General features: G+C 49.4%; 3 protein-coding genes across 3 annotated transcripts; 1 reads left to right on the forward strand and 2 right to left on the reverse strand.

Moving 5' to 3' along the window:
• Positions 1-180: 180 nt before the first annotated feature.
• Positions 181-4,434, reverse strand: LTR84_003162 (uncharacterized protein; the record flags this gene model as incomplete). The annotated part of the gene is made up of 1 exon (XM_064846757.1): positions 181-4,434. One exon carries the CDS (start codon positions 4,432-4,434, stop codon positions 181-183), a length of 4,254 nt encoding a protein of 1,417 aa, XP_064705737.1.
• Positions 4,435-6,459: 2,025 nt separating this feature from the next.
• LTR84_003163 (uncharacterized protein) lies at positions 6,460-11,187 on the forward strand (the record flags this gene model as incomplete). The annotated part of the gene is made up of 9 exons (XM_064846758.1): positions 6,460-6,570; positions 6,630-6,661; positions 6,714-6,758; positions 6,813-7,037; positions 7,120-8,090; positions 8,145-8,225; positions 8,291-8,388; positions 8,956-9,143; positions 9,192-11,187. 9 exons carry the CDS (start codon positions 6,460-6,462, stop codon positions 11,185-11,187), a joined length of 3,747 nt encoding a protein of 1,248 aa, XP_064705738.1.
• A 1,578-nt stretch (positions 11,188-12,765) lies between these two features.
• On the reverse strand, positions 12,766-15,577 carry LTR84_003164 (uncharacterized protein; the record flags this gene model as incomplete). The annotated part of the gene is made up of 6 exons (XM_064846759.1): positions 12,766-14,483; positions 14,531-14,669; positions 14,719-14,934; positions 14,988-15,089; positions 15,142-15,415; positions 15,468-15,577. 6 exons carry the CDS (start codon positions 15,575-15,577, stop codon positions 12,766-12,768), a joined length of 2,559 nt encoding a protein of 852 aa, XP_064705739.1.
• Positions 15,578-16,125: the final 548 nt, after the last annotated feature.

A 16,125-nucleotide genomic window follows, 5' to 3' on the forward strand; every position in this document is an offset into this window, starting at 1 on the left:
TTCCGAATGAAAACCGGGTGTTGCTCCATGCCAGTAGCTTGATACAGCATTCTTCATATCGGTCTTCAACCAGAAGATCTGTCTATCCTGGCCGGTCTAATCGAAATAGTCCCACGCCATGTCGAACGAGTATGACGAAAACGCAAGTTTGGCTCCCACAAGAATAAGTTTGTGGAAAACTCAGCGTGAACTTCTTCGTTGACTGGCAAACTTTGCAATGTTATCCTTCATTTTGGGAACCAGCTCAGGTATGCGGAATGGCTTGCTGACGACATCATCTATCCCACTCTTCAATGTCATCTCTATCTGCTCCGCCCGCGCATTGGCAGTGACGGCGATGACGGGGATATGGGCAATCAGTTCTCCATTGTTCTGCATTTCTCGAAGTGTTCTCGCACATGTCTGTCCATCCATGACTGGCATTTCCAAATCCATGAGAACAACATCAATGTCCATACCATCGTTGACTCGGTCGCGACTAAACTTCGAAAGTCGAATTTGATCTATTGCTTCACCTCCATGGTTAGCCACGTAAACAACGCAACCAATCTTGCGAAGTTGAGCAGCGAGGACTTTTTGATTGATGAGATTGTCCTCTACTACAAGGACATGAAGTGGCTCGGGTTGATCGATCATGGCTTTGACGGATTTGGTAGATCCTGTTGGTGATAGAAACCTTGAAGCAGCATTGTTCACTTTGGAATTGGTCCTGACAAGCTCAGACGTCTTTGAAGACTTCCGGCTCACAGGGGTCAGAGAAGTTGAATCTTCGTTAGCTTCTCCGCGAGGATCTGTAGATCTTCGAGCTTTCACATAAAATGCAAAGATGCTACCCTTTTCACTTTCGGATGCAACACCGATCTCACCACCTTGTAGTTCAACCAGTTCCCTTGAGATGAAGAGTCCGAGACCAGAGCCACCATATGTGACGTGAGTGCGAGGACTGGCTTGAGAGAAGCGTTGGAATAGCTGCTTCTTTTCAAGATCATCCAAACCCCTTCCAGTATCCTGAACCGCGAAATGGAGGTAGACGTGTTCACCGGGACCCCATTCAGCGCCGGCGGTGATGTCATTGTTCTTGGATGATGATCGCGACGGGATGTAAGTTAACCTCCACTTGTCTTCTTTTGACGGCTTGTCCTCGGAAGCTGCGATGTGCATCCGTATTATTCGCGTTTCTTGGGTAGTTGTGAATTTTATTGCGTTTGTCATCAAATTAATGAGGACTTGTGACAACCGGTGAGGGTCCAATCGGACCCAGCCGATATTTAAAGCAGACAGTGATGTATCGTACTCCAATTCAAAAGTGATATCAGCAGTCTTTAGCTCAGCGTCAAACATCTTGAGTACCTTGTGAACAACAGCGATAGGGTCGGTGTCAACGGGGGTGACAGCCATCATTGCTGAGTCGAGTTTCGAAAGTGTAAGAACATCATCCACGATTCTCTTCTGATGTTGGCCGCAGAGGGTGATCGTTTGTGCTGAGTCTATTGTAAGGTCAATGATGTCCTTTTGGCTGTCGGTAAGACCAGCTAGCATCCGGAGCTCTGCCAATGAAGCTGTGATTGAGTCTGCGCTTTGTAGTATAGCCGATAAAGGATTTCGCATTTCGTGCGAGGTGGTATCAATATAGCGTTCCTGCTGTCGTTTAAGTTCGACAGCTTCTTCCATTCTCTTCGTTTGCAGATTTTCGGCGAACTTCTGGACACTAATGTCCGTCATTGAGCCAAAGATTCGCTCGAGAATACCATCATCATTGCGTTCTGGAGAGATGCTCGTAAGGACCCATGTGGGGCCCCTGTTACCAAGTTTGTCGCTCCACGGAGTCTTAAAACGGAATTCCATAGACACTGGCCGTCTTTTCAGTAACATCGTATTCCACATATCCTTCACTTTTGGTTGGTCTTCTTCTACGATGTAGTTAATCCACTCATCACGAACTTGAACATCTCGAGGATAGGAAGAAATATCGTACCAAGCGTCGTTGACGAATGTGATCTTGCCGTCAATATTGGCGATGAACATACCGACTGGTGCTAGTTCTGCCATCCTTGTGAATTTGTTTTCTGCTTCGACTGCCTGTTGAGTCCTAGCGACTAATTGATTGTTGAGTTCAATGCGATCTTGAGCGGCCAACTGAGCAGCTCGCTCGCCCTTCCGGATCTCCTCCTCGAATAGAACGACGGAAGCAACTGAGGTAGCCAACTGTCGACCCAACAATTGAATGAAGAGATCGTAGTCTTCATCATAAGGTCGACGGGGATTGGTGCCCATAACAAGAAAGCCTAAGGTCGATTCGCCAGTTGTGGGATGTATTGGTGCTATGACAACCACCCGAGAAGGATCTCCAAAGCCGCGCCATTCGATGCCTTCTAGAAGTCTAGCATCAAGTGTGCCATCGTCAACCCTCAGAACAATAGGTCGATCTGTTGTGAGCGCTTGTCTGAACGAAGAGGCAAACCCCTTAGTACTTGTTTTCATGTCTATGATAGAAGGGGCCGCCACGTGGTCTGCCGGAATGCCCAAAGAGCCTTCCAAGTAACAAACTTTGTTCGAGGCAGCACCACTTGAAGCCGATGAACCAGCCTCATTATCTGAAAGATCTTCACTCAAGGAGTAAACCAAAACCATGGGGGCATCGAGCTCGTTGTACTCAAGACCTTCAATGAGTAAACCCCAAAATTGGCTGACCTGGCGAGCGGCGGCTGTTCTTTGGCCGATTTCGCGTAGCGTCAACATGCGGCGTTCTGCAATCTTACGACGGGTCTTCTCAAAAGCAGGATTGTAAAGACCAACTACTGCTCCATTGTCACCAATCAAGGGTATAATAGACCAAGAAAAGTATGTCTCCTCAAGAAAGCCATTGCGAGTCAGGAAAAGGCAATCGTCGTCCTTCATTGTGGCTTGAGCATTTTCGAATGCACCATCAAAGACTTCTTCCAAAGCATGCCAGATTTCGGACCAAGCGTCTCGATACCGACTGCCCATCAACTCAGGGTGCTTCTGTCCTGCTAGCAGTACATAAGCCTCATTGTAGATGGCGATGTGGTCCCTTCCCCAGTACATCGCAGATGGATGTGGACTGGCCATGATCAAATTACACATCCCACGGAGTTCCACGGGCCAATTTTCAATTGGACCCAGACTGGTCATGCCCCAATTTATACTTCTGGCGAATTGCACATGAGGTGGCAAGGACGACGATAGAGGTAGTCTTGTCCAGTCGAAAAATCCTTGCTGATCGAGCCCTTTGACTATGGCCACTTCTCCGTTCAGACTGATGTGCGATGGTAAATTCAACTCTTCTGGCGTAGGGGAAACGCGGCCTGAGATCAAATCCTCGTATTTGACAAACTCATCTGGAGGAGGTGAAGGTTCGGATTCAGGTTGTGGGGACGTACTCGACGTTACTAAACTCTGCATAGTCCGGGGTATCTCTTGAGTCGGTCGAGTAGGAAGATCAAAATAGCTAGGGGAGGCAAAGTCGCCACGGGCAGGAACAACAGAGGAAGAGATTGAGCTTAGACCTTGATACTGTTGCATGCCAGGTCGAATATGTGTCTCGTTGGAAGACAAAGAGGAACTAAGAGGTTGGCGGCCATGGATGACTCGTAGTCGTTTTCGTAATAGCGATGTATGCCAAAGATAGCCACCGAATGGAAATGTAGTAACGATATCTGGATCAGCGAGTGGACTAAGCACCCAATCCTTGAAATCGGCGAATGGGGTTCCAATGTCGAGCAATAGAGTAGAATCCTCAGATCTGCCTTGAACATGGTTCAGTACTGACGATCGAGCCTTGAGCGCATTATTCTCAAAGACCAAGTGTAATCCTGGAGCAGTTGCATTGGCCGGATCGAGAATGTCAACGACAAATGTCGGCCGGTCATCGAACTGTAGATACTCTGCAAGTCCAATCGAGTGCAGCAACTGCAGACCGTGAGGTTTGTGGGGATCTGTGTGTGCCGTCGGCCGTGCTAACACATTTTGCTCCACCCCTTGATGATCTACTTGTGTAGAACTGCGGATTGGTATTGAATCTCGACCAGGAATGGGTATTCTTGAGTTTGCCATGCCGCCCGAACTTGCAACCACTGTCGCTGCAGCCTCAAGCAATGATACGCCGCCCACACCCTTGCCCGCACCTGAGATGTTGTACTGTGATTCTTCAAAATTCCCAGTATTGGCGGCTTGTTCTTGCCGATCTTGTCGACTTTGTTTTTTAGTGTCTAAGCCATGAGGGACTGCGCTCTGACCGGAACCAAACAGACTATGTTTGAGTTGCTTAGGAGCAGGGGGTTGTGAGGAAGGAGAGCCGCAACTTGAAGTCGGAGGACGCTTCAATTGACTGGTAGATTGCTCGGAGGGCGCCACGTCCGGAGGAAGTTCATTCAACGATGTGGTAATCTGGGGTGTCGTACTGTCGATATTCATCAAGAGGGCGCATTCACCAGGATAAGCGCGTGGGATTGATGGTTATGCGACAGATGTCAGTCCCGTGGGAAGAACTTGAAGGAGAATGACGGTGCAGAGGGTGAAAAGCCTGAATCGGACAAGAACTCCGTGCGATAACAAGAGAAAGGGATCTCGAGTCTCTAACTAGCGAGGAATTCACGAGTCTTGGAGAAACACCACTTGGGCGGGGCATCAAGGAGAGTTTGAGCGAGGGTGGTGGAAGCGAACCCAATGCGTGGCTCGTTCCACGAGTGTAGCGTGTATATATGTGTGCGCGTCGTCTTTGTCGTAATTATACTCGATTAGGTACGTCTATCAATGTGTTCTGTACTTGGGTCATGGAGGAATCTGAGGTTTGCGGCTCCAGACTTGTGAGGTAGAAAGTGCCGCAGGGTGGTTTGGCAATACGGACCTTGCGTTGCGCCTTGCCGGGCTCTGCTTGAAATGGCGGCATCCGCCACTGATGTCAAGCCCAGCGACTCCAGGCACGGTTGAGTGGTTCGGAACAACACAAACTAATAAGTACTGGGTAGTTTAGTGGGTTTCCTGAGGACTCTGGCGGCCCAAACGCCTGGGGCTTGGGGTCCACCGCCCAGGGGCCACACCATTTGGATCAGACACCCCAGTGATGGCATTTTTCAATTTCCCCATGCACAGATTGCCGAGCCCGTCCTGTGCAGGCTTAGGTAAGAGATAAGATGGGGGAACGAAGAAGCGATCGCCAGTGTAGAATGCATCACTGCATACTAGATCCTGGGGTAATGATTGTTACTTCGAATATCTCGATAGGACCATATGACCGAGTTCCAGCAGCATGGATTGTGTGTCCAACTTGAAGTTTGCCAGAGCGAAAAAGAGAGTTTGTGCCATCACTGGTACCGAGCACTCTAGTTACCCAGTTAGCCACATGAAGCCCGCCCGCCAATAGTTAGGTAGTAAGTAGATTGGAACCCTTCCGTCCTTTTTGTCCTGGTCCGCGTACCTACCACACAGTAGCAAAGCTGGTGCACATAAATGCTGTGACTACCGACGACAACCTCTCGGGTCTCAATCTAACGAGTCAGTAGGCACCATACTAGCTAGTAATAATAATAATAATGGATTGTAGTATTTGAATAGCATCGCCAAATTGTTCCGGTGTTGCGGGACGATTCTCCAAATTTCAACTCATGCCGACATTACAAAACTATACTCGCTTTTGCAAAAGTCTAGTCTTTTGCGAGGCTCACTCGGTATCGTTATGTAACAGTTACTGAGGCTGTCTCGCCTGACTCGCGAGTCGACTGTGTCATATCGCCCCTAAGACTCAAGAGGGTAGAACAACTTCTGCAAAGTCCACATGATTGAACTCTCCATTATCGCCATTTTCCCTGCTTGTCAATATACCATTCAGGTTCCAGGCTGGCCAAGAACCAACAAATCACCCTGTGCTGATGGAGTTTCCACCAAGTTTACCACGAATCAGAAGTGGTCCTGGGTACCTCCATGGATGTGTCGCGAGACGTGTGTCGAAGGCCAAATCTGATGCCAGGAGATCAGCCTCAACCTCAATTCAAACTTCACCTCAAAAGGCTTATAACAGTCATGCGATTGTTAAGTAGCATCACTAACATCAGATGAATGCTAGATCAAGTCCATGGCTAATGTCTCATGTTCCATTTCTGCACCACCACTTTCGCCGTCAGTGATTGCCGAGATGAGAAAGCACCCAAAAAACAGCCTCCTTGGCAAGGCTAACTGATCCCCTTGCCATTCATCACCACCGCCTGCTAACTGAATCCACATTTGCACACCTCTCGCTTTCTCCACCAGTAACGAGAAATGGTCGACATGACATTCTGAGTCTTGACTCTGACCGTTCATGATAACGTTGCTGTTCCCAATACAGAACGGAGCACGATGCCCTCTGCTTTGTGCATATATCCTCATACCTGCCCCCATCGACTTGAATCCTACAACCAAATCAAAAGATAACGCTCTTGACACTCACTACCTCCATTTAATATGTCTACTTCACTAAGCCATCGTACCTTCGCTCGCTTGGTCTGCAATGAGGGTATCAAAGCAGATCCTCCCCAGATCTATGGTAGATATTTGGCCCGGATTATGCTGGCTGTGCGTTCCCCCTCATCCATGGCTGTGCGACCTAGCAATAATTGACTTATCAACGACAGGTGAGCTTGGGAGCGATCTCAGTTGGTATTCAGTATGCCGTGAAGCGTCTCCAATCCTAATGTACTGTCACTGACCATTCGCAGTGGTCCTATACTGGGCAGCGCAATGGGTACACGCGCTTTTATGAGGTTTGGCTATTCTCATGGCATTCTAAACGCTTTTAGTCTTCTAACACGATACAGCCGCTTCGATAATATGTCTGATAGCATCGGTACGACTGCAGCTCGATTCGCAGACATCACAACTACCTTTCAAATGGCAGTATTTGCGGGTGCACTAATCTCAATACCTATGGCCAACCGCCTTGGTCGTCGACTCGCTTTGCTTTTCGCTGTTGGGATTGTTCTCGTCGGCGATATCATGCAGTGTGCTGCTTGGGGACAGATTGCAGTGATCTATGTTGGAAGGTAAGTTTCAGCACAAACTAAGTGCCAGCTTCGGCAGGGCATGCCTCCCAAAAATCACCAGACTTATTGGCTCTTTCTAAAGGTTCATTACTGGCGTTTCCATGGGAATTTTCTCTTGTGTCATTCCTATATACACAGCAGAGACCTCTCCCCGCACAATAAGAGGCATCCTCATAGGCATTTTCTGTCTCTTCCAACTGGTTGGCGATTGGTTGGGATTCTGGATCGGTTACGGAACACAACTCCATGTGAGCCGCACCTCGGATGCCCAATGGATCATGCCACTCGCGATTCAGATACTTCCTGTCATTCTCTTCGCTCTCAGCATGTACTTCTTACCTGACACACCCCGCTCATTGGCATACCGAGGAAACGAAGATGATGCACGAACGGTCTTAGGAGATATTAGGGGCCTTGAACCAGGACACTCGTATACCAAGAGTGAGCTTCAAGATATCCATCTGCAACTTGGTGTTGACACTGAGCGCACATCATCCTTTGCACTTGCCTTCAAAAACTCCTCCCACCGCCGCCGCTTGATTGTTGGGATTGGCCTAATGATCGCACAAAGCATGTCTGGTTTTTATTCCATCTTCTCTCCCATACAACGATTCTTCTTCAGGAATTATCGTAGCACATACGAAACGGTAATGTACACTACTGTCCTCACTGGTGCTCTCCAGATCGTATTCAGCTTGGGTTTCATGCTCTTCATGATCGACCGTCTTGGAAGACGTCGATCCTTGTTATGGACGATCCCACTGCAAACTTTCTGTCTATTTCTAGTTGGAATCTTGGGGGCCGCCACAAGAAATGTGGAATGGCCCGCGATCGAAGGTGTCTCTTATGGGGCACTGGCATTTGCTTACTGCTGCATCTGCATTTTCCAACTCGGCCTGGGTCCTGTACCAATCATCTACATTTCAGAGATCCCAACCACGCAGTTGAGGGCTTTGACGGTGGGCATCGCTGTCGCTGTGCAATGGTTGTTTTCAATGGCGTTGAGTCGAGCTCTCCCATACATGCTGTTCTATGTCGGAAGAGACGGGAATGGTAAGTTTCAGGAAATCTGGAACCCTCAAGAAGTAGACTGACAGAGAGACACAGGCTTTGGAACCCATTTCATCTTTGGAGGTTGCTGCATAGTTGTCTTTATCTTTGTGTGGTATTTTGTACCCGAAACCAAAGGTGAGTGTCATTGCACCTCTTTCTCGTGATGACCAAAGGTGCTGTACTGACCACGGTGTCTTCAGGTGTTACTCTTGAAAAAATGGATGACCTGTTCAACAGCACTACCGCTAATCATGCAGAGGTTGTTGACGACGCAGATGAGTCCACTAGTATCAGCACAGTATGCAATGTGGAGCTCTCAGGCAAAAATACAAGTGAATGACCAGAACCCCCAAAGTTGGAAAATCGGAGTGAGGCAGCAGGTTGGTTCATAGTGACAATAGTATGGAATTCCATAGCCAGTCAGGTCCGAAATAGCGACGTTATTGTCATGTTTCCTTCCTCGACACCCGTTCTTCCAAGCTGGGGTTCCTGCTGGATGACCAGGCGAATCTGGTCTACTATTGGTAGGGCTTCTTGTGAGTAATGTTTGATTGGTTCTGGACCTTAGTGGGCCGAGGGAGTCTGCATAACCCGCATAGCGACTAAACCCAGGAAGGAAATAGGGACTTGGAAATGTGGCGGTGATGTTCTTCGAGGCTGTGGGCTCCAGGGATTTATCTTGAACATCTTTCCTTTCGTTTCACTTCAACATTCCACAAGTATTCAACTTCGACATCAAGACACTTTTCGGCCTTTTTTTCCTGCTCGCAAACCTCAGCTCTCCAGAATTCGGTGCAATTTACCAGACGTGCATCAACTTGTGTGACAATCATCCCAGCCTTGCTGTTATCCTTACAAGCTTCAGTCCACTGCTGAAGCAATTGAAATGGACAATGTACGACAATATGACCCTCAAAAGCCACGCAGGGCGAAGAACTTGTCAGATGATGAATGGCAACAATACGTGCCACTTGTTGAGGTCTACCGTCAGTACGGTGTTTCTTTGAAGGATATTGTCAAAGTGCTGCAGACAGAGGCCGGATTAACAATCTCGTATGTGCATCACTTAGAAATGCATACAAGCTAATGGAAATTTGTTAGGTACAAACGACTCGCTGAACGGATTGCTCGGCAAAATGCTCGTCGTCAGCCACCCAGTGGGGCCGCGCCCTACGAGGCAAGTGACGATGAGGTGCAAAGTGATGAGACCCTTATCGCGCCAGCTACTCTAGACACCAGTCCATCATTGAATGGGAGAGCTAGCTCGTTAGAAGTAGATGTTCCCGCCGCAGCTCAATCCACAACATTCTCGCTTCGCCCGAGAATCGAGAGTAAGACGACTGAACCTCAATTCCCCACTCCGGTCATACATCCGTATAACGAGCCACTGGTACATACTAGCACTACAACCGGATCTACAGTGCCAGGAGATCTGAAAGATACGATCTTGGGCGAACTGTGGGCTCAATTGGTGGCGATAGTTAGCAGCGAATATGATCTATTCGACATATTCGCGGACTACGATGTGCACACTAGCCCATCCATGGCCCGTGTGGGTGAAGTCGAGATCTTCTCGGTGGGGATGCTTAGCAGTCATACGAATAACCAGGTTGACTGGACCGATGGGGATGCAGAACCATATGACATTTACGGGCTTTTTCAGATGGCCGATTGTCACGCCACACTCGGTCTCCGTTCACACGCATTTGCATTATATCTTCGGGGGTTTCGTCTAATCTCCCAACTAGGGATTCGGCAGTATATGGCAGCTTCACGATGCAAAATTCTCGTGCAGTATCTGCTTTGGGGAATAATCGGCTATGTCACGACTTGCAGTGGGCCAGCAAGCGTGAAATACACCATAACCTGCTTGGACTCTATCGAAGAAGTGTTGCGCCAACACGATCGTGTTGATGCAGGTACAAAAATTATACTGAGCACATACCGAGCACTTCTGGAAGGGCAAACATTTGAAACAGTTCAATGCCCATCACTTGAGGACCTCAGAGGTTATCATAATCTCTTCGATTCATTGCATCCTGCCATTAGATTGAGAGAAGCCCATTTCTTGATCTCGATTGCTTTACATCCAGACAGAAGTATCTCGATTGCTTTACATCCAGACAGAAATTATCCATCATCAACTCTGGCTATTTTGCTACTGGACTCAATTTGTGTAGATCTCCAGAAGCAGATTTCGGCATATTCAAGCGCTGAGTGGACAGGATACATCGCCACCATAGGGTTTGTCAAGGCCTTTACAAAAGCCGTCGCCCTTAGTGACCCAGATCAGGTTTCATGGAGTCACCCATGCCCCATTGTTGCCTGGTACTGCACTCAACGTACAATGGATGAAGCTGGAAGCCATTTTCAATGGAGACCCTATCATTACCATGGGGCTCTCATGTGGCACAAGGAACACGCAAATGAAGCCGTCAACCCGCGAGAATTCTTGGCCCGTTATCTAGAAGGCTTGCGAGATAGGATCACCCTTAACCGTCCTCTCAATAATGATAGCTCCGATGGTCTAATGCAAGTCATCAATGCATCGTCCTTGGCAATCATTGCTGAACGAAAGGTCTATGGTTTATCGCACGTGAAGCCTGAACATCTACGCGACCACCGAGGACATAGCAATCAGCCTGTGGAGCCTTCCATAGACACTTCGTCACTCAGCGCCGACACTCGGGATTTTCGACAAACCGCTCGCCGAGCCAATAGGGATCCGATAAACAGAAAACTGGCTATCACAGACGCTATGCAAGGGATAGAAGAGCGCTTCTCGAGTGCAATGTCCATAAGCACCCACGAAAGCTGGCCAGTTCACCGACTCACCAATTTTCCAGAGGAGCAGAAGCATGCAGACGAGATCGGCGACCACAACACCGATCATCTTGCAGGCGATCTACCCCCGAAACTTGATAGACGAAGGTCCGAGAGAGTGAGGGACCCTTATGTGAGCGCCAATAAAGGTCAGCCTGAGAGCAATGAAGTTCCAGAATCTTACACGTCGTGGGGTGGAGAATGGGCGTCTTATCCTGACCACCACGGTGGCTTTCACCTCGACTCAGTAATGGAGGAGCTCAAAAGTCTGTAGATAGATGCTCTAATGGGAAGGGCATTGATAAAAGCCTTCGTATTCATATTTAACGTTCAATGCTTGGCACTAACTACCATACAAATGACTCCCTCGAGCACAGATCTAGTAATCGTAATGCGGTTTGGAGCCTTCTCTCCCCATCGAAGCTCCTTGGGGAATCAATATCAAAGGAAGGGAGAGGCGATTTGTCGACCTACTAATAAGCGGGATCTCAATAGGGTCCAAGGCATCTCGAGTTGTTCGACGTCGCCAGTGGACCTTCTCGCTCTGCGTGATGGCCGGGTTCTGCAAGAGGAAGAGAAAGTAAGGTGATGGACGGTGTACTCAGAATGGCCTAGAGGGACAGTATTTAATGTTTGAATTCCTTTCTTTTCCGCCGTAACGTCATTATTGTTGATAGTAGCTAGCTACATTACCTAGTTAACTACCTAGGTTGGTCAGTAGGTAGGTCATCCCTCCATACCTAGATACCCTCTTCGGGGCCCGATGTAAGAAAAAAAACTTGCCAATCCGCCAGCTGCAATGGATATCACAACGCCCAAGCATCCACGGCGCCTGGCAGACAGAGAGACACATAACAGCCTCATTTCATTTCAACGCTTATCCCATCCCATCCCATCCCACCCGATATCCCAACCAGATCCGTTCATGGGGTTCTCGCCTCATCCATTTCGTTATATCCTGATCCAGAGTCTCCGATGACTTTGGTCGTGAAAACGTTTAAAAACAAACATTGTGATTATCGCTCAATTCTTCCTTCTCAGTGTCCTCCGGCGTTCTCGTCTTTCTGTTCTCAGTCTTGCTTTTCTGCGGCGTCGTTTGGATCTCTAGATTTCAGATCTTCGTGTTCTTTTGCTATGTCATGCTTATTGATCGGCGATGTTGGGTGCGGAGCTCTCGATGCGTGCTTTCCCTGCTTGCCATCGTGGTAAATGTGTTTGATCATGGAGTGTTTCGTTTTTGGTTGGCTGCTCGGTCGCTCGTCGTTGCTCGACGGAGCTGTGGAATGATAAAGGGGCCAGGTGGCATGCGTTGGGGTAAGGACCGTCGGGTACCGTGATTAGGAATAACATGGTAGGAAATACCGGGTATGGCTCGTATGCTGGGATTTATGGTCATGAGAGTATTCTCGGTGGGTATCCTCGGTGGCGGGCGGCAAATATCCTATATAGGTGGTGGTGGCTATGATGTAATACACCAGCGCTTCGCTGTCCTGGGTTGAAGAAGCGGCAAGTCGTGCCCTATATAGATGAAGATGAAAACCGACGATCTCAGTAAGTACTGGTCCATGGTCTGAAGAGAGTGGCTTCTGAAGCGAGGTCTTCACCCTTCAAATGGCATGTGAAGCACGCCTAGCTGTGGACCCGGGGACGGAAATGAATCCAATAGATTCCACCGACCATGGTCAGCTGATGGTGGTAATAAGGCCGTGGCGCGTTCTTTCCGCACAAGGTAATGATGTGTTCTTGTTCAGGCGCAGCAGCAATTGCATGAGAAAGCGTAAACAAGTAACGCAGAATGAGAGGGAGGGGGTTAGACATGAATATCAACATCTCCCTCATCACCTTTCCCAGTTTACTGACTCACAGTGCGTCTTCCTTTACCACTGCCATTCCCGCCAGCAGAAACAATATTACTGGCACCTCCTGGAGTCGTACTGCCATTGACATTTCCCATGACGGCGGCGGCGAGACTTGCTGCAGGTCCAGAAGGTCTTCCGCCATGTCTGGCACTCTGGCTTGCATCTCCTGCTTTGAGTGCCTCTTCGACATAGTATCCGAACACATATCGATACAGATCCCGTAACCAGCCGAACCCGTATACGCAACTCGTCATCCCTCTGACGGCACGAGCGACCTCAACGGCATTGATCCTTCCGCGCTCGCCGATCGTGCCCGCCACGCCAAGATTACGGAAGCCGGAATCATTTGCGATGGCTTTGCGGTAGTTCTCCAGCACGGCGACCTGCCAGCTCTGGTTGCCAAAGGCAGTGTCCGGGAGGTTCTTGACAAAGTTGGGCAGCGAGTTCAAGTTGGGATCGGAGGAGGCCCGTGTGTAGCCCCTGCCCGTCATGATGGCGGCTTTCACGAACAGGGTTTTCAGCAGGATCAATGTGGGGTCGTCGGAGGGTGTACGCACTGTGGAGACGGTTGTTGCAGACATTGGGTTTGGTCCACCTTCTGAGATGGCTGATGGTGGGCCAGACATCACTGACGCTGAGGAGGCCCAGCGGTGGCCTGGGTTGGCGGACGTTGGAGCAGGAGGGACGGGGTGGGGAGAGAATGGATTGTTCATGCGCATGGCAGAGGGTGTGAGATTAGCTCTTTGTGATGCCATGGGCGCCGAGGCAGCTGACGTGTTGGACGAGTTAGACATGCGTGAGGCTTCTTCAGCGCCGAGGATGAGAATATTGGGAATAGGGGCTTCGTCAGGGGATATTGTGGTGATGGTGTCTTCAAAGATGGTTGTTGGGGTTTCAGGAAGGGTTCGTGGATTGCCGTGCTCATCTAGAGGGACAAATCCTGATCGTTTCGCTTGGTTGAAGGCTTGTGTGAAAGATGTCTGACTCGGGCGAGGCGTCCCTCTTTCGGGACGGATCTGAGTCCATCCCTCTCTGAAGAGGTCGCACAACTCCCAACAGGCTTGGATGGCTGATCCCAAGAGTTCTTCGTCGGCTTTTTTGCCCTCTCGACGATTCTGGCGTAGGCTGAACAGCATTTCGGCTAAAGACCAGCATGCTTTGAGCAGAGAATCCGTTTCTTCGGCTGATTTTGTTTTTTGTTTCATCAATCTGTGACATAATGTGATGTAAAAGTCGAGCGTCCTTTCACGGAATGCCTCGGGGAGACTTCTATCATGGGTATTGAACAAATGATTGTTCAACTCGAAGCTGACCCTTAGCACCGAGTCGGCGGCTTCATTGTCGCGAACTCTAACTTCAAAGAGCGCGGCGCAAAATTCTCGACAGAGGTCCAGTGTAGGTCTTGACGAATGATGTGAAAATGAGGCACTCAAGTGGTCGTCTCTCGTGTTGTAAAGATTTTGGCACAGCTTCCAGCAAGATTTCCAGGCCTGTTCTTGCATATCTCCTCGACCCGAAAAACTAAACATTCGTGTTCGGTGGATGTGGCTCAGGCTGGCCAGAGTATTGCATAAGGTCCAACACTCCGAGAGAGCATTTCGGAGAGCGGAGATTTCAGCCTCGGCGTTGCGTAGGAACTTCTGTCTGACATTGTCCTCTTCTTTGGCTTCTTCGGTGCTGGGGTGGTCGGTATCTTCGTTCTCATCGATACCTGTTTGACGTCAGTGACTGTGGAAGTGATGGTGGAGTTTTACTTACTGGCAAGACTAGAGCTAGGACGACTGGGAGGAGCAAAGTCTTGCCTTGTCTGTGCTCTAGGGGTGGTGGACCAATCGTGAAGTGTGAGAGGAGGAAGCGAAGTCTGTAAAGGCGAAGGAGGCATCGGTACTTCATGAGGCTGAGGCAGCATGTTAGCTTTATCTCTTGAGCTTTGATTGGATGCGCACCTTGATATTCTTCTTGTCCCCGAGGTTGGCTTCTTTGGACCTTTCAGGAGGATCTCTCTTGGCAGTGGTAGCTGTGCTCGCAGTTGCTTCGGAGATTTTCGATTCTACCGAACCGGCTCGTGCTCTCTCAATCTCCACGGACTCTTCTGGTGCCACGTCCTCGGGGCTTTCTGGGGTCGAATCGAGCTGCTTGTGGTCTATGCCGGCGTTTTTGGGCTGTTTGAAGATGAGTTAGTTGGGCCCCCAATATCGAATTTTGATGGACTTACAAATTTTCCAAAACCCGTCGGAATATGTATCACCGACTGTGGTTCATTATCTCCTTCCACTTTATCTCGAAGTTTTTGTTCCAGGGCGGGGCCAATATCGACCTGTTGTTGTTAGCATCAAAGACATTCGCGCAGCCACGAAACGTGAGATTACCCTTAACGAATTTGACTGGCGTTGAGAATCGACCTTGTTTGGTGGGTTCATCAATGGGTTCCTTTCATCTTCAGGTTGTACGACATCGCCAGCCAAAGAGCCCTTTTCAGTGCCCTCCTCTTCCTCTTCGACGGCTTCGTCAACGTCTTCGAATTGAGTCACGTCTGACGAGATAGGAGAAGGAGCAACCGGGTCTTGAGGCGAGGTTATGTAGTTCGCAGGGGGGGCTCGAAGATGGCTATTGCTCGTGATGCTGCTCCTCTCGAGGATTGACCTGAGTATATTAGCAGCGATCTCTTGCATGGATATTGATGACAGATCCGTACATAGATGACCGCGAGCCGATAGCACTCACGTAGCGAGGCGAATCTGGCGAAAAAGCGGAAATGAGGGGCGTTGTAGATGGGCTGAGTCCCATGGGAGCGCGCACAGCCATCATGGTGTTTCGCAAACGTTATCTATTCCTGCGGCACAATCGACCAGCAGATGAACAGGTCGATTGATGCCAACAGGAAAGATTGCGCTTGCCCTCTTACTGCGTATGCACCCACAGCCGCGAAGAAGAGTACGATTGGGAAATGAAGCTGTTGGCAAGGCAGACTGCCTACCAAGCGATCAATGAAAGGGTCGGATCACCTGGAGGAGGAGTTGATGGCACCGAGAGCTGCGTAAAGTCTCAGAGAGAGTTGTTGCGGCCAGAGAAACGGTCGCGTGCGGCAATGCAGGTTGGCACAGGGACTTTCCTAGGACAATGGTCGATAGGGTGGGTTGAGGAGGTCGGTGTATGGGACACAACAAACTCACGCGCCCGGTCTACGGGTGAGTGGACACGGAATTGCACATGCCCCCGGTCAGTGACAGATGGACTGAATAAGGGACGTGGTGCACAGTAATTGGAAGAAGGACAAGGCGAGTTGAATGAACTCGGTCAATAAAGAGAGGCTCGAAATTGCGAGGAGGGGAAAAGTAGAGGGAGGCAGAAAG

The sequence above is a fragment of the Exophiala bonariae genome, assembly GCF_035927105.1.
Source record: "Exophiala bonariae strain CCFEE 5792 chromosome Unknown scaffold_15, whole genome shotgun sequence".
NCBI classification, from domain to species: Eukaryota; Fungi; Ascomycota; class Eurotiomycetes; order Chaetothyriales; family Herpotrichiellaceae; genus Exophiala; species Exophiala bonariae.